The sequence below is a fragment of the Amphiprion ocellaris genome, chromosome 13 (genome assembly GCF_022539595.1).
Source record: "Amphiprion ocellaris isolate individual 3 ecotype Okinawa chromosome 13, ASM2253959v1, whole genome shotgun sequence".
Taxonomy (NCBI): Eukaryota; Metazoa; Chordata; class Actinopteri; family Pomacentridae; genus Amphiprion; species Amphiprion ocellaris.
In genome coordinates this window covers 6,807,189-6,831,027 of record NC_072778.1, presented here as the reverse complement: position 1 = coordinate 6,831,027, position 23,839 = coordinate 6,807,189, and the positions used below count along the sequence as shown (strand labels likewise).

The 23,839-nt window shown below is 41.3% G+C and overlaps 1 protein-coding gene across 1 annotated transcript in view; it reads left to right on the top strand.

The window, feature by feature from the left end:
* spata5 (spermatogenesis associated 5) overlaps positions 1-23,839 on the top strand; it is a 122,621-nt gene that overhangs the window by 9,778 nt on the left and 89,004 nt on the right. The window contains exons 11-12 of the mRNA XM_023272597.3: positions 11,354-11,511; positions 20,669-20,878. Of these exons, the coding sequence (XP_023128365.2) occupies positions 11,354-11,511; positions 20,669-20,878 (368 nt within the window). The remainder of the gene's footprint in view (positions 1-11,353; positions 11,512-20,668; positions 20,879-23,839) is intronic.

The following is a 23,839-nucleotide window of genomic DNA, read 5'->3' as shown; positions in this document are numbered from 1 at the left end:
AAATGGTGTCAGATAATCGAACACCACCAGAAACCCTCTCCCCTCTCTTTGTGACACTGGAAATTTGAAGCATGGCCCCTGCCTTAACATTTTGTCAGCGCATTACTGCGTTGTCTAAGTTCTTTAAATAAGAAACAGTTTTTTTTAAATGTTTGTAGACTCTAATTGTCTTATATAAGGTTATGAGTAAAGATCCAAACTCACCACTCATTGCTTTAGCACTCATAAATAGACATATCCAGTCACACAAAGCACACGCATACGCAAGTTGATAACTGTTTTTTCCTTTTTTGCTTTTACCGAAAGGAACAAAAGCCGTAGAGGCACAAAAACACATCGAGTCGGAACTGCAGTTGTTTCCTTCTGCTGCTCAGGTAACAATGAGCTGCTGGGGAAGCATACGCTCCGACGCACCACTTCCTGAAAAATAGAAATGAGGGGACATATCATGGCGACTGCAACGCACTCAGGTCACGCAAAAGATCCCCACCTTGCACAGCTGCAGGCGGCATGCACACACACACACACACACACACACACACACACACACACACACACACAGTTGTGGCATCTGTCTTGGATGCACACACACACACACACGCACACAAGAAGCACATTGAGGTTTGGGTTCCACATCCTGCCTTGAACACAATACCAGCCTGCTTATAGATCAGAGAATACAACTATTTAAATCAATTGTTCATATCTGAGGAAAAGTCAGAGGGAAGGATGACAAGGCCAAGTGACTGTGTGTGCGTTTTCTTCTTTGTAAGCATGTTTGTGTGTGCTCAAGAATTGATGGAAATCTTGATGCCATTAGGGAAGTTTTTGTTTGTCCAGTCTGAGTTGCACTGGGCTCCAGAAACAACTTCTTGACGACAGATGTGTTATATAATCGCCACTTAATTACAGTTGATCACGGATCGGCCAGTTTCGAATGTAGTGTAATGCAAGAGCACACTCAGACCAGATCTATTAAAGTCAGCTTCATCGAGGTCACCTCAAATCCCTTTTAAGCCTTCACTGAGTGCACAAATTATTAAGAAAATCTCTGCTTTACATCATGTGCACTGACCGAGGGAATCCAGGTTGAACGCTGTGATCCTTTAATGAAAGGAAGGATTTTTAAACCTGGAGAGAGAAAAAAGCCAGAATGTATCTAAGTATTAAGAAGTCACCATCATGTTTATTTGACTGTTTAGGGTAGAAGCATGACCATTTGTTACCATTCTAAACTGAATAAAGAAAAATTACAAATTTCTGATGAAGATCTAATTTGACATAGTCTATTTTTTCTCAATAAATACATAAACTTTGGTGACAAATAAAAGAAAAAAAAAACAACCAGTAACTCTAGATGAGTTTCTTTGCTACTTGGCAGAGATTCCTAGTGGGTTAGCAGGATTGATCATTTCAACACTCCTTATTCGTTTTCTATGTACGTAGCCGTGCAATGCATCCTGGTAAAGTCGCGATGTATTTAAAGAGCATCGGATGCTCCTCATTTGCATAGAGTTGAGGTAAACTCACTGTTGTTGATCTACAGTGCAATTCAACAACTGCATGGCTTATTTCTCAGCTTAAGTGTTTTCAGAAACACATTTTGATTAACTTTTTTTGCAATACATGCGGAAGTCTCCAACCACCGCCTTGGTCCGGTTCAAAATCTGGGAACTGACAGCCCTTGATTGAAGCGTTCATCCAGTTAGATGCAGCCAATAATGAACTGCCTAGTTGCTTGCCTATGACGTGTCCAGCGTTGGGAAGCAGGACAGTTTGTTGTGTCTAAAAAAACCCACTATGGACACGTACCATAACCCTGTAACTGGCTCACCATGCTTTCACTATGTCATCACTAGCTTGAATCTGGAGTGAGAGCAGAGTGAGGCCTGTATTATACATTCCACATCTGCAAGTGGGTCCACGTGACATAAATTTCATCAAGTCTTTCCAGACCCTTCTACGGATATTCACATGCAGCCCTGATTTGTGTATGTGCAGTAACTACACTACAAAGGCCAATAGTGTGCATGCTCTACAGTATTTTGCATGCACAGAATATGTTAATGCAAGCTAAAAAACAGATTTTCTAAGTTAAACTACATGACATGTCTACTTGGTATTAAGCAGTTTTAGAGTCATGATCACCTTGCTGGCATTTATTTGCAAGTACCACCTGAGGGTTGCTAAGTAACTTTACAAAGTTGATATTCGTCCGTAGCTGTCAGCTTACCCGTATCACACAAACTCTGAAGTTTCACAGTGCTGTGCTGAGGCCAAAACTAAAAAGGCAACAACCCCAAAATGAAAGCTTACCGTCTTGTTTTGCCACAACCGTATGCTGTACCTGCCCTGCAGGTGTAGCCAGTATAAAGATGCGTATGTGAAAAGTTAGACAAACTATATGTGTTGTAAACAAGGTCACCAACCCCCAGCATGGAACCCATTGCTCATGATAGCTATTAAATTTTAAATTGGAGTTGTTTTTGATGGTTTGATAATGTTAATGTAAAAGTGTATAGAACAAAATAGTGTTTACGCTGGAACAAATAAAAAGTTAAGTAATAGCTGAATTACAGTACAAAAATTCTACATTTTATTCAAGTGTTTAATTAAATTTCAGAATTGCTTCACTTCTAACTCATGGAGGAAAAAAGATTCCTCCTTTAAAGCTTTAAAGCTGATCTGTAGTGGCCCTAAATGAGGACCTCTAGTGGTCAAATTTGATATTTCTGAGGAGGTAATCAGTCAGCTGCTAAACAGACTTCACCGGATTTGCTATAAAGGATATATTTTCCTCTCTTTTAATCTTTACTTTCCTAAAAGCTACTGAGTCAGGAGTTTCAGGTTTAGTACACAAGCAGCTCATGAGAGTTAAACCTCTTCTCTCCTTTAGTTTCCATTCAGTTGTGGATGCTGACCTTCGATCAAGCTCCCCCCTCCTCTGAACTTTTTCTGTCTGAAGAGGACGTGGCTTTCATCATAGTTTCATGCGGGCTGACAGATTTATGTACACATTAAGATGATCTGCTGGACTGCGTTAGTCACAGCAGAAAAATGTACAGCCTGCACAGCAGTAACTCTATTTATAAACATTTTCCTGACAGCGTTCCTGTTGTATCTGATGTAGCTCCTCGTCACGTCATTCTGACTCGGGTTTATGTCAGACGTTTGTCAGTGAGCACGCTCTTACAGGACAGGCTGACATAGATAGAGCCATCACAGAAATCCCACCTTTTATTGCTGTTTAGCTGCTGCTCTGCGCCTCCACGCCTGAGCAGCTGAAGTTCTATACCGACAAAATAGTTTAATATGCTGTAAAATATAGACAAAGCCGCCATTATCAAACTTAATATTTGATAATGTATGTTAAATAATAATTTAAGAGCTGAGACTTAAAATCAGCATAAAAGCTAGGTGAAGAGCCAACACTGTAGATGATTGCCTTTATATACAATGCATAGCGCTTGCATCCTTCATCCTTAAATGGCAAACAATATCTTTAAAAGACACCAGGTTGTCTACAGTTCATACAGAGTATGGGATAAATCTGAGGGTTTATGAGATTAACCCTCTAAACCTAAAGAAGTATCTGGACATTTCTTCTGCTGTTAAGTTTTAACTCACCGTGAACTTGTTTTTCTAGAAGATTTTAGGCAGAGAGATTTCCAAAATGTCTTTTGTACAGTATGACAGAGTTTAAAAGCCATAATAATAAAACAAAAAAAGAAAGAAAGTTAAATCTCTTTCCAAATGATGAAAAAAAAAAGTATCCGTATGTATAAGTGCCCACCAATATTGGAAAAACAATGTCAAAGCACCATATGCTTTAGATGTATAACTATTTGTGTTTTTTCTTCCACTTGCTCCTCTGTGTACCATTTTGAACCCTGCTGTATTTATTTCAATGATAAAATATATACACAAGAGATGTAGAATGAAGTGATTTTGATGAAATCGCAAAATTTTAAGCTTAGATTTGACTAGTTTTGATTCTTTGAAATCTGACATCGGTTTTTTCCATTTCTTGCTAGCGATAAATGGTGAAATTATGGTGTTTTTTTTTCCCAAAAAGATAATATGCCTGTCAAACCTGCTGGTGTGTTTTAGTGTTCAGAGGGTTAATAAAAGGAAGCGAGAATTTATAATGTTTCTTCCACACGTTTGCAGTTTTCCACTAATTTATCACACTTTTCTTCATAGATACAGTTATCATCACTCATGTCCACAATGAGACTTTTGCCTGTGATAAGAAGCCATAAGTAGACAACACAACCATTTAGGAATTCATGGGCTTACAAGGTTAAGAGCTAGTGTGTTAAAATTTACAGATTTGACTCAGTTAAGAATGCTTTTGAAGGACAAACACAGCTGCCAGAACCTTTGAATGTATTTATTTGTTACGCTGTGTATACTGTGCATAAAAGTAAAGGAGGAAAAGGGTAAAGGAGGATGATTCAAACAGTTGAGAGTCAGCCAACGTAGGGTGCTGTAATTATATTTTTTCCTCAAGATCCCTGACAAAGACTTCCTCTAATATAACCACAAAGACACTGATTTGTACTGATCTTATTTCCCTAAACGTTGCGTTGACTCTGTTCCCGGCTCGGCAGAGATTATACAGAACAGCTTTTTATAATGAATCCCTCTAGGTGTTCTGTGTGGTGTTGGAAGCTATCATGTGGTCTTGTGGAGCCTCGCAGACTCTGGGCGTCTCTCTGTCGTCCTGTTGGCGTTCAACTGATCCCGGTGCTAGCAGATGACTCATTTCCACAGTCTAAACAGTGCAAATTGTGTGTGTGAGTGTGCATGTTTGTTCGAGCGTCGATGCCTATGTGTGCTTGTTTGGTTTGTGCCACATCCGGACACACTGTTTACAAGCGGCTCTAAACAGGGGAAGCCCACTGGAACAAAAAGAGCCAGTAAAATTGATTACGTGGAATAATAAACACAAAACTCTGCAGTGTGTCAGCTGAAAGCTTTTTGGTTAGCCGGTTATTTGACGCCAAAGATCAGGCTCGATATTTAGCATCAACTTCTCCGACTTAGACTAAACCGCCCTAAATGATTTACTCGGCAAATGTGCAAATTGATTTGGCCAACACGCTTAGTGAAAATCCCCTAAACCTAAATATTGAGTACTTGAGCGTTTTTAACCCAAACTATTGATCTTCATGGTCAACAGACGCAGGAAATGGGGACTAGAGGTTACTCCACTGTGTAGAAATGAGGAGAAAAAGCGGCAGCAAAAATGAGCTGAGTTTTATGTGTTTGACATAAATTCTGCAGTGGAAGACTAAATGGGCCAAACACTGCTAAATGCTTGCTGATGTTTACAGCGGCAGCCTTGCCTTATAAAGTGCTTTTCCCAACTCGTTTGTCCTTTTAAAGACACTTAAGGAATTTCAGGACAGGTCACATAAATATCAGTCGGATCAGCATGTGAAGTTTATTTGAGGCCTCTGTTTATAAAATCCGGAAATGTGCTGCTTGTACTCCTTAACCCCGGCACTTACCTTTACCCAATGACAGCTGTGTGTGCGTTCTGGAGCATGTACTGTATGTGTGTGTGTGCCTGTGTGTGTGTGTTTATGCCTGCACACGTTTTTCGCATGTTTAGAGTGTGCGAGCATGTGTATTTGTCTTTGTCATCTCTGTGTGTTTGTGTGTGCGCACTTCAAGAGCACATATTATTGCTGTGTTTCAGCTCCGGGAACAGATGTTGGGTATTGTAAATACAGGTGCAAAGAGTGCTCCGGAAGCCCCGGCGAGTAATGAAAACGTTCCTGCGGTTTTGTAATGCTGTAATGCCCAAAGTATTTCACAATTCATTCGAAGGCAGCTTTGCTGGGGTGCTGTGCTCAAGCTTGTGGGTGTTTTAATGCAGCGCTACACAATGCAACACAACACGGCACATAATCCCGATTATTCTGTGTTGACATGTGGAATACTGTGTTGAAGATGGACTTGTTTTGAAACACCTTCCTGGACTCTGTGGGTGATGATCTGCTGTCTCTGACAACAGAGCTCTGTGAGGTTTCCCTTTTGAAGTCTGGAAGACTTTTAACCTTGACACACCTAACTCTTTTTTTCTCCCTCACTAAAGGTTTAAGGCAAATCTCATGCATTTCACTGACTTTATTTTCAGTTGTATAAATGAAATGCATTGAAAACCTGTAAAAGAGTACAGTATGTGGTCACATCAAATACTGATTTGATTTAGTGCTATTGTGATTAAATTTACTGCACCTTGTATGAAGCACTTTAGAAGTTAAAAGAACTTCATGACCACTGCTACAAGTAAACTGATGTCATTTTTGTCTGTCATTAAGCCTCTGAACCCCAAACAGTTACTGAGCATTTTAAAAGATGTCACATTTTTATTTACTCTGGGCTCGTGGTTGTAGATGGATCACTAATAGCTTCCCTGTTGTGCCAAGGAGCACAGACTTAATTTTTTTTTTAATTTATTTTTGCAGAATCTCGTTTGTGTCAAGGTACCAAACATTTTTGGCAAATTTAAAAGGAGACATGTAGAATTAAATGATTTTGCTGAAATGTCACAATTTGCGGGGCTGCACAGTAGTGTAGTGGTTAGCACTTTCACCTTGCAGTGACAAGATCCCTGGTTCGCATCCTGGCTTTCCCGGGATCTTTCTGCATGGAGTTTGCATGTTTTCCCTGTGCATGCGTGGGTTTTCTCCGGGTACTCCGGCTTCCTCCCACAGTCCAAAAATATGCTGAGGTTAATTGATCATTCTAAATTGCCCGTAGGTGTGAATGTGAGAGTGCTTGTTTGTCTTTGTATGTGGCCCTGCGACAGACTGGCGACCTGTCTAGGGTGTCCCCTGCCTTCACCTGAGTCAGCTGGGATAGGCTCCAGCACCCCCATGACCCTAATGAGGATTAAGCGGTGTATAGATAATGGATGGATGGATGTCACAATTTGCCTTTGAACCCACTGGTAAATTTTGGGTTTAATTGGGGGAGCAACTAATAAAAAAGGAGCCTTGTTGTGTTTTACAACAAATGATTCAAGTCTGAATGATTCATCAGCAAACTGCAGTTGGTTTATTTCCCCTAAATCAGAATCATTTCTGCTCTGTATTTTCCTCTAGTCATCAGAACCCTACTACAGTGGCTCTAGGGTGCCCCTACAGGTTTGAGAAGCATCAATATGGAGTTAAATGATGAGTAAGGCCTATTCATGGCATTATTTTTGAAAACAACCTAACTATACTGTCAGTGCCTGGAACATTTACACAGCACTGCTTGTCAGGCAGATTTACTGTCACCATTTTAATTGAATATAGCTGATCTTCTGATCTTTGCTGATGCATGCTGAGATGTCATTCCCTCAAACTGCTGGCTGCAGTGCATCCTTTTGTGTTTGTGCGTTTGTGCAGTTTTTGACAGAAGGAGAACTTGCACAAAATGAAGAAATAAAAGCATCTTAAATCCTTCAGGCTTGGTATAACTGATACAATTCATCAAGCAACACAGCAGCCCTATGCCTGTTCCTGAACCTGTTCCTGGTCATGAGGATCAGTTTGGAGTGCAGGCAGTGTTGTATTGGATGGATGTTGGATTGCATTGGGAAGTTTGTTCTCCCTGTACTTTACTGGCAAACTTCATATGTGGATAGGCTAGATGTGGACATTTAAAGATACCAATGACTCAGTAATTACTGGGATAGGTTACTGTTGTGCAGAACTACAATACATTCTCCTGTGGAAAAACAAACATGCAGATCCCGGTCAAGATTCTTCCAGTCCTGATTCCTGACAGAAGCTGATTTTTTATGACGTGATGCTTGTTGAAACTTAATGTTGTTGCAATCAAAGCCTGTAAGAATATGAGTGCATGAGACCTTCTGGTCTCATGCACGGTTGAAGTATCTCTGACTAATTTTTGTATTCAGAGGTTTGATTCTGCTGTAGAGGCGGCCAATTTGGTTTGAGCATCAGCGGCGGTGACCCCTGAAGAGGAGGCCTTGATTTGGGGGAAGGTCTGTTTTGGACACATGTAATTAAGACCATGCCTGTTGGGGAAAAAAAACAAATAATCATTTAATCATTCTCCTCTGTTTTTCCCTGGCCAACCCCAACCCTGTGAAATGTGTTCTTCCTTCTCTTCCATACCTAGTTTGGGCTCTGGTGTGATGTTTTGCAAATGTGCATTCTTGTCCATTGAGGAGGCCCGATTTTCTCTCAATTCCCTGCAGATCTCTGGTGAATTTGAAGCATTCTGTAAGGCAGCAGTGCAAAAAGTAGGAGAGAAATAGGAAAATGAGTCCACATAAGGTTCAGATTAAATTGTGTTGTGTTGCTTCTTCTTTTTTTCCCCCCTCCTCCCTTCCCATCGGATGTTTTCATAACTAAACCAAATGTGTGCTCGGAGTCAGCCAAGAGCAGTTAGGAGAGAGAATCCCTAAAGCAAAATGTTAAAGTCGCATCATTGAATCAAGTTTCCGCCGCCCCCCCGGGCATCCAGGCTTGACTCGGAGCTCTGCGGCTTATGAACCCTATTTCCCCTCTGGTCAGGCTGTTTCTCTGCGAGGCTTTTCATTACCACTGGCAAAGTGCTAGATTCACTACAGACATTTTCAGATAATTCTTGGTGAAACATTTACTAAACATTTGTCAGCTGCGCTTTTCATATTTCGGGGCTTTTATGCAGCCATACTATAGACTGGAACCTTTAAACTACCTGTAAGTCTGTGCTTAGCGCAGAACATTTGCATTTAAGTGTGGGTGTTGGACTAAGGATTGAAATTTAGAAATAAAACCATGGATTGTTTCAGGCCCATGCTGTTTGTGTTTTTATGGATGTCACAGAAAGTAGGGGAAAATTTCTATCCTTGGGGGTCATCTTCAGCTCCAGAAAGCATCTTTTATCTTCATTCAGATAAAAACGCAGCAGTTTCACAGGTTTTCGTCCCTCTTCCATCATCCTCTCCGTATTTCAAGAGGCTGAGGCCCTCCACCTTCCCAGGGCAGGCAGCTGATGGTTTGGGGTTAGTGCATATGGTGTTGTGGCTGGTGCTCCTCATCTCCCTCCTCACCCCAGCTTCCTTCCATATCCTATCCTGTCTTGCCTCGTCTGTTCCACTCGGACCAGATGTTTTTGTGCAGTCTTAGCAGCGCCAGTCTGAAGCATTAACGCAGATGAAGAGCTGAAGCGGCAGCCAGGTGGAATGATGGGATGTTTGGACCTCTGGGGATTGAGAGCGAGCGGAAGGGAGGGTGGGAGTGTGTGGATAGGCAGCGAAGGAGCGAGAGAAAGACATCATACACCAGGGAGCCAGGACTGGCGAAAACATTGACCTAAGTTTGAAGCGCTCACAGAAGACAAACCTGCTCGCATTAATTGTGTTTCTCTGTCATCTCTTCCTCTCTGTCTGTCTGTTTGTCTGTCTGTCTGTCCGTCTGTCTGTCCCTCTGTCTGTCTGTCTGTCTGCCTGTCTGTCTGTCCTTCTGTCTGTCTGTCTGTCTGTCCTTCTGTCTGTCTGTCTGTCTGTCTGTCTGTTTGTCTGTCTGTCTGTCTGTCTGTCTGTCTGTCTGTCTGTCTGTCTGTCTGTCTGTCTGTCCCTCTGTCTGTCTGTCTTTCTGTCTGTCCCTCTGTCTGTCCGTCTGTCTGTCCCTTGCCTAGTCAGACGGGTCCTGGAAAATATAAACAGGATGCAGTCTTGTCTGATCGTAAATCCCCTCTCGTCTGCTCTTTGGCCCCCAGCCCTGGACCACATCCGTTCCCCTACAGCCCTCACAACTCCATCTCCCACCCGGACTCCCCCCACACCCCACCCACCCCAGCCCCTTTTAGCTCAGGAAAGGAAGCCAAGAGTTTATGTGTGTGTGCCTGTGTGATGTGTTCACATGTGCATTGAGAATGGCTGTGTGTCTAATATACTATTACTCAACTCTGGGGTTGGAAACGTGGTTATGGACTGGTTTTGTAGCTACTAATCACTGCCCACATTTAGCATGTAATTAACTCAGAGAAGACCTGTCCTCCCACCTGTAGGGGTTAAATCTGTGCAGCTGGATGCAAGCTGATCCACACATGGTGTTTTCTATGGTGTCGTAGTTTTACTTTCTGCTTTTCTCACGCATTTCTCTCTACTTTTTTAGTAATGACTGCATGCAATATTGCAACCAGACCTGCCTGCAGACCTTTTATCCCTAAATTGGAGAGAATTTAAAACTCTATTGGACCAAATAGACTCCCTGTGCACTTAACTGATGCAGCGTTACAAATGTGTGCAGATTTCTGTCATTACCTGTATGTCAAGCTCTTGCTATAAGTTCTGGAAACTGTTTTGGAGAAAGCCGCAAACTCTTACTTAACCAAAGCATGAAAAACTGAAAGAACTCCCTCTGCTGAGAACGTGCTTCAGAACAAGGTCTTTAATCAATCTTCATTTCCCTCTGTGGCATAGATAACAACTGTGGTTGTTGTAGCAGAATGCCTATGGCTCCATTGCTTCATTTCTGATTGTGGAAAAACTGGAAAGTGAAAAGGAAGTTCACTCAATGTATGCTGTTTAGCTTCCACTAAACAAGGCACTTGACCACAGCTGCTGGGAATCCAACAATGAACAAGCTTTTTTATGAGTAAAAGACGTGTTTAATAAGCTTTCCAGTTAGTAATTATGGTCTTTTTGGGAAAATTTTCTTTAGAAATATGTGTTATATATCAATCATCACCTCATCATTTTGTAACGCTGACTGTGCCCAGATCTTTTCTCCTTCAGATTAAGCTGCATTGACCTCTTTTGCAAGGGGAAACAAAGGCTCATTCTTGAAACTGACACATCCGTGTTTATTTTGTTGTCTTCTTTTTATTCAGATGCAGACTGAAGGTATTCAAACCTTAAGCACTTCAATTACACTTCCCTTCCCCTCGGCCTACTCTCTTTTCTCCTGAATAATACGGGCCCAATTATTTTCGCCGTCAAAAGGGGAATTAGTGTTCATTTTGAGGCTGGCATTTGCTAGGTGTGTATCATCACAGCGTGTACAAGCCTGAATGTTTTGAGCTAAAAGTTGGAATGGGTGAGGATGGGTTTGGAATGAAAAACCCTCGAGCCACAACGACACTGGCATTGCTTCTTTACGCACCAGTTTCAGATCCTTTATATCCCACAAAACACAGCCTTTTATTTTCCAAATGATTCTCTTTTTCTGTAATATGTGAGCTTGGATGTCATCTGCAAAAACTTTTTTTAATACATGAAGTGGGTTTAAAGTGATGACATTCTTCCATCATTTTAGACAAAGATAAATCAAAACCTCTAAGCTTTTGGTTAAGCCTCCAATGAGGCATTTAACAGATATAAATTCTCTCTATGTAGGTTTGCATGCACTGAGGCGAGCACTGGGAGGTTCCCATCAAGCAGCATCAGACCAGCAGCTGAAAGGGATGGTGACCGTCACTCTGCAGGACCTCCAGTGGGCCATGTCTGTTGTGAAACCCAGCGCCATGAGGGAGGTTGCTATTGATGTCCCTAAGGTACTGCAACCTCCCACAGTCACCTCTCTTTCTCTCTTTCTTTCTCCTTCATTAACTCATGCTCTTAGTCTATTGGCACACAGTATTTATTTCTCTTTTTAAGATCTGTTGGACAGCCAGCAACATAACTTCCGATGAATCTTTCAGCTCAATGGCTACATAAAGGCTTTCCTGCAATGCAAAGTGCCTACTAGTATTAGCAGTACAGAGCATTTAGGGCAACCCAAACCTTTGTGCGTGTTTGACCAAGAAGATGCACCTGTAGAATCTCTTTCAGGACCATATTCAGCAGAGGAAAAAGTATTAACTCCAGCATAGGTACTTCTGAGCAGCAATGAAAAACAGCTCTGCAAGTCTCAATGCTGATTATATAAACTCAGGGAAGAGAAATGCTGAATGGTTAAACTCAACAAAAGCAACAAGTGCAGGTTTTCCACGTTCAATGTACTCCTTGAGGAGCAGTCTTCTCCTCTCAAGTATCACCATCATAAATGGAAAGTTCACCATATAGGCTAACGCAGCAAATTCTCCATTGTTCTATTTCCTAAATGCTCATAGAACTGGAGTTTGTTGTTTTTGTGCATTGATGTCAGATCACTCACCACAATAGAAAAAAAGAAGACTGAGGGTAAACATTCATGCCACCTCATGCCTTCTTCCAAGTTCGTGCTGAAGAAAGCCACCTAAACTAGACACAAGTTCCTGTACCAGTTTTTGTTTTTGTTTAACCAAGCATCCAGCATCTGCAAATCAATAGTACTGGGGCCTCCAGAAATATTATTGGCACCAGGATCTATGGCAGAGGAACTAATTTTGTTTCTTGTTCCTTTGGTAGAAATTCTACTAAAGTTCTTCATTCCTGAAATAGTTCCAGGTCCCTTGGACACATTCCTGCAGTAAAAACAGGCAGGCAGTGTGAATGAAGGGCTCACTGCAGCAGGACTGATCAGGGAGAAGGAAAAGATGAACAACTGAAAAACGGATGCTTCTCCAAGCCTAGAAAAAATGGATGATATAGCTCCAGAATCTTGCCAAAATATGTCCTTTGATGAAAAATTCATCTGGTCACAAGAAGGAAATGAGTTAAAAAGTGTATTGGCATTTTTCTAGAGCAAACATCACAAAGCGCAGCATAAGTTAAGACAGAACCAACAGAAACAAACAGGCACGATAAAATTATAAGTAAGTAAATAAACGAAACAAAGTGCAAATAACGTTTTTTTAAATGAACCTGTAAAGGTGTATCCAAAAAAGTCTATAGTAATGTAATGTTTGGAATATAATTTATATAATATTTGTTGGCCACATGATGGAGGTGAAAAAATGTTCTGAGCACAACATTGACAACAATAATATTCATTCTCTTGTTTTTCATTGCTGCCAACTCAGGAGAGAAATATTTGTACTTTAGCTGCCAAAGGCGCCACCATGTTCTCCAGCTTGCTTGGTCTGGCTGCACCTTATTATTGTTTGCTATCAGGGAAAGAATGCTCTGTTGAACCTTTAAACCAGTTGCAATGATCTTGGGCAGTGCTAAGTCGAGGATGTAGTGATGGTGCCCCTGCAAAATGTTTTCAGGGGAATTGTTTTGGTTAAACATTTAGAATGTTAAAATGGCTAATTTACAAGAAGAACCAAGCATGGCTGGGTAATTGCATCATTCAAATCTACTGCAAACTTGCCATTTTCAGGTCATAGATTGTTTCCTGTAGCAGAGGGGATTCTGACAGGCAGGCAGTGGAAGGAGAGGAGAAAACCAGAATAAATATGTGGCAGAAATTACAGATTTATTCTCAAAGTCTACATCCAGAGAGTAAGACTAAAAAACATTGAACTGCTGTGGTTGAAAACACCACTATGAGAGCAGTGAGAGTGAACAAGAACAGTAAAGTTGTGGACCGTGTAGTTAAACAGTAACCTGAAATAAAGAGAGTAAAGCTGAGCAGACCTGCAGATTAGAATGATTATTCTCTATTGGTTCATTATAAAAGTGACTGCTTTTTTATTGTCACATTGTTACCTCAATTTCATTCCATACATTGTTATAAAAATGTTGATTAGGTCCACCTTAAATCCAAAGTTGCAGATCTCTAAGGTTTACGAGCCATAACCATGAGGTTTGAGTTTCCAGGCTGGAATGAGGTACATCAAGTCCTGATCAGAGAACCTCTACTCTGCAGTATGCTCGTCATATTGGGTTTAAGTTGCATGTCTGAATATGATGGGAAGCCAGACTAAAGAAATCAACATTTCTGTTACGTAAAACATAATGCTGTAAAACATAAAACTTTCCAGCAGCCCGAAGATCCTCTTGCAACCACTTTGGCAAAAATGTTGCGAGTGATGAGAAATGTTACTCGGCTGCAGAAAGACAAGATGATTGAAAAAATGAAGATCATTGGGTTAATTTTCAAGTGGAACTGAGCACATCATGATGGTACTCAGGGGAGAGTCATGCAAGGAAGGAAAAAAAATCATTAAGTGGCACGTGGATTGCAGAGATCCTCCCTTCACACGCCTGCCTGTTTTATGGCATCATTCTTAATGACACAGTCTGTGCTGGATCCCATGTTTGTAATCAGCATTAGTTGTGTCTCAGTTGCATCCAACCCTGTGATGGCCACGAGAGGAAGCAGGCCGGTTTACATCATCCAGTCTTTGCTTCATTTAAAGCACAAGCAAAATTTATTATCTAAACAACGTCCCCACCTATATCGCCACAAGAAATCGCTAAAAGCTCATCAACAGCAGCAGTGCCTCCTTTTCCCTCTAATGCACATCTAGAAAACCCCTTAACTACTCTTTGGACCACTGACTACTGAATCACCAGCACTTAAAAGATGGGGTCAGGCTGAGGAAGAGTGGAAATGACCCCGTGGCCATTTTACCCTCCGCTGCAATGAAGATAAATCACTTGTTCTTAGTGGATGGAGGGAGAAAGAGGGCGCAGAGGAGGGGAGGGGAGGGGGAAGCTGGGATGAGAGGACAGTGGTGAGACTCCAGGATGTTTTGGAGTTTGCATGTGCAAGACATAACGGACAGGAAGAGGGCTAACATCATCCTCCACCGGTAATTGAAAGCAGATCGGGTCGCTGATGGTTCCTGCCAGCGACCAAAAAAAGAGAAAGAGGAGAAGAGAAGAAGAAACGTCCTTCCTATCCCTTCACCTCCACCCTCCTCCCCCTTTTCTTTCTGCAGCACTCTGCACTGAGCTCACCCAGAGACATTCAGCCCTTGCGGCTGGTTCCTGGAAACAAGAGAGGAGTGAGTTTGAGTTTGGATTTTTTTTTTCTATCCCCCTTGCACAGCTCAGCTGAAAGGCCAGCCGCAGAGCCCCGGACTTGATTATATCCACATGAGTGCAAACATTTGTTTCTAATCCATTTTATATAAGAAACTTCCAGTGGTGCCGGATGAATACATGCCTCGAGTTCCTCTGAAACCTTCTCAGATCACGTATCTAGAGATTTGATTTTTACAGATTATGCCTCTTGATTTATGTCATATTTACATGTAAATATATAAAAAGTTTGTTTTCATTCTCTATTTTGTGACAAGACACTATTCCTCATTTTGACATCTTCTCTGTTTACTTTGCATTGCTTTTTTTTTTTTTTTTTTTAGTAATCACCCTTCACCGTGGAGTCTGGCTTTCAGATTTTTATTTGGCAGCTGGATAACAAGCCCATTTATTCTCCCTTTTAAATGTACTCCTTGTCTCCCTTGAGTTTTTTTGTCTGAGAAGTCCCCCACACCCTCCTTTCAGCCCCATCAAAGGGCCAGAGCCTGAGAGGCCCCTTGTAAAGTTCAGAAAACAACAGTAAAAGATAATAACTGGGTCTCGTACAAAAAGGAAGGGAGGGAAGAAGGGGGGAAAAACAGCACAGCGAGGTGTGAGTCAAAACATGGCCTTCTAATTCCACAGACGCTTCATTCGTGACAAAAAGCAGCTTACAATTAATGTAACTTATTGTTTCTTCCAACAGTGACTCCATTAAGTCTGCAGAGACAACCAAAAATAGGAAAAGATGAGAGTTTACAGCTATACATCTGCTTTTTTGATGGAAAGCGAGTGATTGATTTGTGTTTGGATGATTGGCACGTGTGAGGATGTTAGTGGTAAACTCAGAGGCTGGAGGGCTTTTAAAGGGTTATGGTGTCGGTCAGTCTGAGGATTTCTTTCATTCACACTCTGTGCCTGATGGGAGGGGTTTGCTTGCGAGAGTTTGGCTATATGATGAGGTCATAGAAAGGTGTCTACTATGAGGTGCAACTAAGAAGTTCAGACTGCCTATAAAAATCCCAAACCTGTACCTATTTGAATTTTCTCACCATCCACTTTAAACCTGTCTCCTTGTACAGCTGTACAGCAATACAGTGCTCCCAGTGCTCCTGCCACGTTTGGAATCCTCCCTTTAAGGCATGTTATGTAAACTTCAGTCTAACTCACTAAATGTAGACTTCAGGTATAAGCCTGTCATTTCCGCTGTGCATTTCAGGCAGCTTCCTCCTAAACTTCTGCATGTTACCATTTTCAAAATCCCTTTCATTAAGTGAGGCAACAACACCCTCCAAGCAAAAGACAAAGATTTGAAATGTGCAACAATAAGCAGCCTTGCTTCTTTTCTTTCTCCAAATGAATTAGCCTTTTTTTTGTAAAGTTTTTTTGTTTTGGCCTTTAGTACCGGAGAAATCCCACGCATGCACAGGGAGAACATGCAAACTCCACACAGAAAGATCCCAAGTCCAGGCCGGGACGCAAACCGTGGGTCTTCTAGCTGTGAGGCGACAGTTCAAACCACCGAGCTCATGAACACATTCTAAAAAGTTCTAATATCGTATATTTGGACATAGCAGAAATTGACCAGAATGTGTATGTAGCCCATGACAGACAATCTGACCTCAAGAGGTACTTACTTATCCCAGTACTCTTGATCCTATCAGAGGTTTAATAGCAGCATGAACTGGATCAGTTGAACAATAAATGCTCAGGCATTTAACTTTCAGTGTGCTTTCAGAAACCCCAAATCATGTTGGTGTAACTCTATCTAAATGGAGCTGTGAATGTCATGTCAGCTGATGCTTCCGAGGTCACGAACCGTTAAGCTCGATATGTGTGAGGCTGTGTAAGGATCAGTGCACTTCTTCAGAGCCCTCATAAAATAGGATGTCAAACTTCCTGGAAAATTGCTACTTACTAAAAAACATTAAATCTTCACTGGCGACCTGATGCTGAACTCGTAGATGTAAATAATAAGCTCAGCCAATAAAGCGATCACAAATGTTTGGGCCTCCCTGCCCTTTTTGTCTTTCTCACCACATCTGATATCCCGTTGATTTATACTTGAGATTTATCCCTTACTGTCCAATGTCCGTAACACGACATACCTTTTAAACATTGCAATATATCACAAACTAATAATGTTGTTTCAGTCTGAATACACTGACTGCAGCAACACTACAAAAGTTGAGTCATTTGTTGTATCATTCCAGAGCTGCTTTGTTTGCCATTACTTTCCTCTACGTTCATAAGGACTCCAGCTGTGTACATGTCACCTTCTACAAAATGTTTGTAACTGTAGGTATGTTCATTACAACTCTTTTTGTGCCACGTCTTCTGCCCCTTTTTTCTTCTCTTTACTCATCTGTATCCTGGTCACCTGTTTGCTCTGTTTCTGTATTAGCTTGTTATATAGCCGCTTTTATCTCCCTCTCCTCTTTATTTCATTTCGTTCCTCTCAAGGCCTTCAAATGAGCGTTTTCGTTCGCTCGCCTGCTTCCGGCCTATCTCCTCATCTCTGCAGCACTCTCCTCTCTCCCCTCCATTCGTCCGTGTCTCTCTCTCTCACTCAGTGCTGTCCATAAATTGTTCGGTATTTACAGTATGTGGCCAGACGCCAGGTTTCCATTAGGTGCTTCGTTCCCCGGAGACGGCGCCGGTGGCCTGGGATGTGTTACCTCTGGATGGAGAGTCGGGGGAGGGTGAGGGGGAGAATCAGCATGTGAGGAGAGAGAAGGAAGTCAGAAAGAGGGGAAGAGAGAGGGGGGAAAAGCAACAGCATTTAAGGCAGAGAGCAGGAGATGGGGTGATAGTGAGAGGGTCAAGTGATGAAAGAAAGAAACTTCCGCAGAGATAAGACAATGAAAGAGAAAGATAGAGAAGAGAAGATAGGAAGGTAGACAGTTTTGCACGCATAGAAAGTCACAGACTTGCTGTTGTCTTTCTTCAGTAACCTCATTTAATTGTTGATTGCCCTCTTGATTGTAATTTTTTGTTGACTGATTAAGAATTTAGGCTATAAAATGTCAAAATGAATGATGAGCAGTACATAACACAAGATGTGATGATTGTTCATCTGATCCAGCAATCCAAAACCTCCAGATTTTTACTGGATTCAGAATTTTGGGACGGGTACTGTGCCTTCAATAATAAGGATTACTGTAGCTGAATATGTGCATAGCAACATTAAATGTTATATGTTACACAGCAAACCTCTTACAGATAGTTAGCCTAGCACCATCAACAACTTTAATTGTGGTTGCACTGACGCCCCCCAAGTGAATTATTCAAGCATTTTCAGCGTATCAGTAAAAGTTGGCATGCTTGTGTACGTTTGCAGTGTTTATTTCATCTTTGTATTGGTATGCTCGCATTATATTAAAAAGGGAAATGATGGGGTTATTGTTCAATAACTTTCCAGCAATGAATTTCCTATAAAGGTCCAGTGAAGACACCACATGACTTTGCTTCACCGTCTGGCCAGCTATGATATGTTCTCTGCTGTATGTAATGCAGACTTTGCTGAGAGTATTGGAAACCAGTGCCACTCTGCTGGACAAACTATGTGATGACACGTTATTTAAATTGGCCCAAGCACATGTTTTTACATGTTGTTCAGTGAAAACAGAAAATTAATATCTGTGCGTACTGGACAACTTATTTGGCAATTCCCGTATATCTGTTAAGAAACAAGCAAATTCTGACATTTGGAGCGGGTGTGAAATATTTGACATTTCTGCTTGACGTCTTCTCAAATTGATATTTATTATCAGAAATGCTACCATTTACTTTTCTTTTAATTGAATAATTGGACAATTGACCTGAATTCCTAGCTGTCATATAGTTTAAGTTATTACGATGTTGGATAAGTCTGGTTTTCCCAAGCTAGATTTATTAAAGACAAAGAATACTTTGCCAATATACATGTAATGAGGTTCCTAGAAAATGTTTTATGTGCGTGTGATGAGGACTTCAGACTGGGAAAGTATCATTTCCTCTGTGTTGTCAGTCCAGTGTGCCTGCAAGGAACAAACAAAATTTTAGAAAGTACCATCTTGTATAATAAAATCATCATTCTAAGCCAACAAAACAAGGTCAGGAGAGAAATCTGATTACTGACCTGCCACATATGAATACCCTATTTTACAGTAACCAGGCTACTACAGAGCATATAAACACATTGTAAGACTTCCTGCAAAACCTGATTTCTCCCTTTTGTGAATGTAATAAGAGAAAGCCAAGTGTGGGAGGACAGAAAAGCGGTGCAGTAGGTAGAGATAAGACGGATAACAAGGGGGATGGAGAGGGTATGAAAGTAGATCAGGAAGGAGATAGAGAAGGAGAGCTGGCAAGACTGGGGAGATGTAGTGGTGGAGATAAAAAAAAAGAGATGACTGGAGCAGAGCTGGAAAGTAAGGAAGGGAAGAAAGAAGGAATGGGTAATGAAGAAAGAGACAGGAAGGATGAAAAAAGAGGCTTTAGAGGGTTTTGGATGAGGGCTTCTCCTCCTTATCTGCTTTATCTCCTCCGGTTGTTCACTGCCGGACTTTCTCCCTCCCTTCCTCCCTCCTTCCATCTGTCAGACAGACAGCTGTTGGCAGACTCTCTGTTGTTCACTCGCAGTCCAGAGTCTCCCTGATTCAACCCAATCCCTCCGTTCCTCCATCGCCTTCCAAATATGCTTTTATATTTCACTTCTGTCCTCTCCACTCGACCCCTGTCATTACTCTGGAAGAACTTGACAGTGTTTGGGATTTACTCTTGTGGTGAGAAAGCTAGAAAGGTCCTCCTACAGGTTACACGAGAACATCAGTGACATCAGCGTACAATCAGTTTGTTTGGCCTGTTGCATTTATTGTTGGCGATGTGTTTGTGTTTGAGCTGCCACAGATTAAAACTGCATGATACTTGAGAAGAACCAAGTGTATTGGACGGAGGGCGATTATTTGTTAGAGCTTGGCCGCTCATTGTTGTCCACTTCCAGTATAATACATATGCACTTTGCTTGATTGCATGTTATTGTGTGAATGATTTATAGGACTAAACATGATGCAGTTTAATACAACATTCTGATTGGATTCCAGACAGGGCTGCACTTTTCTACATCTGCTTCTGCTAATACTACATCTCACTGTTTTTCTACTTAAGCTACTTCTTCTTCTTGTATTTCAGTGCTTAAACAACTACTGCTTTTTAAGGACTACATCTTCTTCTACTACTTTATGCACTGTAAAAAAAATGAAATTGTGGCAGCTGGCAGCAAATGAAAAAACAATGTAATATTGTAACGGTTAAAAAAATTTACACAAGCAGTGAATTTAACTGCGAATATCTGTGAAATGTCGATGTTTTAAGCTGATTTATAAAAGTAGTTGTTTTTGATTTGACACAGCTGGGAAAATCTGGAAAATAACAGTACAGTTTGAGTTAAACTGTAAAAAAATATATTTTGTTTTCATCTGCTTCTCTACTTCTACTCCTTCTGTTTCAACTTCTCATTTATTTTTTCTTTTATTATTATTATCCACGAATATGTTTAACCAGTGTTTCTATATGCGTCAAGGTCAATATTCTGTTTCAAAGCAAAGTAAAGTGTGATAAATTACTTTGGGAAACACTTGTCATTTTATTTTGCAGCAGATACCCAACTTTTGGCTAAATTGTAGAACACTGACACTGCCGCCAAAACAGTCGTGTTACATGAAATGTCAAAGATGAAAGTATTTGAAAACCAAAGGACGTCTCTTTCATGTCTTGTGTTGTGACATGCAGTGGGTAGCTTTCCACAGATGTGCAATGTAAACTACAATGTAAACCTAGATCAAGGTTTTCTTTTTTAGAAAGAACAATTATTGATTGTTTTACCCCTCCTTCCAGGTCCGCTGGTCAGATGTGGGTGGAATGGAGGAGGTGAAGCTAAAACTGAAGCAGGCTGTGGAGTGGCCTCTGAGGCACCCTGAGGCCTTCACTCGTATGGGGATCCAGCCGCCTAAAGGAGTCCTGCTCTATGGGCCGCCAGGCTGCTCCAAGACCATGATAGCCAAGGCTCTGGCTAATGAAAGTGGGCTCAACTTTCTGGCTATTAAAGTGAGTTTTCATCATTGAACATAATTTTCTTTTTTTACAGAGAAGTATCCTTTGTTGTCTCTGTCTAGAGAAGACTTGAAATAATAATACTGCTTTCCCTTGTGTGCAGTGGAAGATAAGATAAAATCAAAGAAGGAACTGGGCAGAAATGTAATGTTCATACATAAATATGAACAAATAATGTTTTACAGATGTGCCTCTTCATATCATGTTCTTGTGCCCTGCCAAAGTACTGCGTATGACTCAGCCATTAGTTTGATGAATGATGATTTGTTGATTCAATCTCATCTCACAGTGTAGCTCAACCTTTGTAACTCAACATTGTTTATGCAAATTGCATTGCAGTTTCCCCCAGAATTAACTAATAACCATCTAAAGGAAGTTGTTAAAGTGATGTTGGCTTGATGTAAAACACACGTCTCTCATGTCCATATAAATCACAGCAGAAGATAAAATGTTGTACCTAGAAATGGTGAAAAGATTGGACTGCTGCAACCCCTAACATTCAGTTTTCTCCTTTATGTCAGACAGACAATCACATTCCACACTATAGTTTTTTATTACAGTATGCTCTGTATCAGTTTGTAATTTTATACACATTTTCTCCAAAGATCTGCAAATTTGGCATCTTTGGAAACTTTGATTCTATCATACATTTGCCCTTGATGACATTACGTAGCAACAGGAGTGACTTAGGCTCCACCCACAAACAGTTAAAGATGCGCTAAGGAAACTGTTTACTGTAACAGGAAAAAAAGAAGAAGAAATTGTGAGAATATGAATATTGCTCATCAGAATAACCTTAAACTCAACACTGCACTCGGGTCCTCAGCCATACACCCAACAAGTGTGAAGCAGATCAAATGAACGGTCGGGGAGGAAAGTGAAGAAAAGACATGCAGAGATTCCTTAATTCATTTGTGAGATATCGGATGTGTTTAAGTGGTGGAGGCGGTGTTTCCCTGTTGACCTGAAGGCGGTGTGGCTGCCCAGCTTCCTCTGCAGAGAGCTTCCTTGACTGGCCTTTGACCCTGTGTTTGTCCCCTCTCATTCATCACCCCATCTTCCCTGCCACCCCCACTGTCACCCTCACTTCCCCCCCATCCAGGCCTGGTTGACGGAAATTGATTGATTAGCTTGTTGAACTGTTGATCAGTGAATGTTTAAAAAACAAAGAAAACGTTGCCATGCAAGACAGAAAGCCAAGACAGAAGCTCTCAACTGGTGTCATTAAGCCAGTGGGAAGTGTTGGTGTGAATTCCAACTTGTTTCTTCAATATTCACTAGTACAATATTGTGTCGTTCACGGAGAGTGAGGAGGGTTTCTTGGGATGCTTAGAAACTTTATTTCTTCGACTCCAGATTATATGTACACTTTGCTTTAAAGTTAAACTTCAGACAACTTTAGAATTACCTTTAATGTTTTGTCCGCCTTCATAGGTGAACAAATAAAATGTGTAATACCCCACATGCCCAATTATTCCAGGTTTAATCAATTAATCTACATACAGGGTCCAAAGTCAACAAATTAGTTGGTTTACTGTTCAGAGAATAAACTCTTTTACAGGTATCATCTTGTTTTTGAATGGATCCTAACAAGACATGCACATTTAGTAGCTGGTAAAATGTTTTCGCTCTTTTTCTCTTAGTTTGGAGAGTCTGTGTAGTGTTTGATGTTAAGGTTCATAACAAAAAAAAGTTGTACTATAATCTTGTGCGGCAAGTTTTCAGTCATCACAAAGAGAATGTGCTCTATGAAAAGGATAAAAAACATCCTGTCCCTCCTGCTAAAAAGTCACTCTCCACCATCTGCAATAACAGTATCAGGTTTTTCCAGTGCAGCGGTTGCTTTGACATAGATATGTTATCCAGATTTAAATGTGGATACTTTAAGGCTCAGCCTGTTTCCTCTGTGTGAAAAAGCCCTATTATCATCTTGTCAATTTCAGTTTCCTCCCGCTGCAGCCACTCAAACACACTCACATCCGCAGATGCATACGTGCACACAAACACACACACAACTCGTATCTCTACAGTGTCAATGGTTTTAAAACTCACCATGTCCAGCCCTCAGTTCTGCCACAGAGAGAGGAACCAGGGATTAATGAGTCAACCTCCGCACTTACTGCAGGAGACAAAAGGGCTGGAAGTTAAGTGTCGTCTCCTCCGTCAGCAGCGAGGTGTTGAAAGGGTGGATTGCGGTGGAGGAAGTTCTTCTGAGGGTTGAGTGGATGTTTATCTGGTCTGAGCGAGGGAGAGATGAGGGAGGAAAGGACTAGAAAGTTAAAAGAAGAAGAGAGGGTATGAGGGGTTTGGTTAGGAGTAAAATTAGTGGCGATGGCGGTGTCAGTAGTATTAGGTGGAGGAGGAGAAGCAGAGGTTTATGTAGGAGTATTTGTAGACACACTGTCCACACTAAGCTTTATAAATCTGACAAATGCAGTTAGGATACGAAAACACAAGTTGCAGATCCAGACTGAAATGCTTAAACAGTTAAAACTTGCTTTATCTTTATTCTGTTGTCCACTTGTTATTGTTAGCAAACAGTAAATCCTGCTGTGCAGTAAATGGTTGGATGAACAGACCAAAATGAATGTAATATATGATGATCTGCCACAACATTAATGCAATGTTTCTCTGGCATTTCATGTTTATATTACTTGGGCATGTACCACCAACCTACACCTAAATGTGTGTCAGATTTTGCACATCAGCCATAGCAACAGCACTCCCCTTCAACAGCGGCCTCTCCCAGCAGGTCAGTGGGCGATGCCATGCTGTAAAACTGCTCATGAACCATTTGAGGAACCCAACAAAGAGCCTAGGGTGTTGACCCAGCCTCCAAACTCCCAGATCCCAATCCGACTGAGCACCTGTGGGATGTTCTGTAACAGACTGGATCCACAGAGGCTCCATCCCCCAACCCGAATTACACAAAGGATCCATCCCTGACATCCCAGC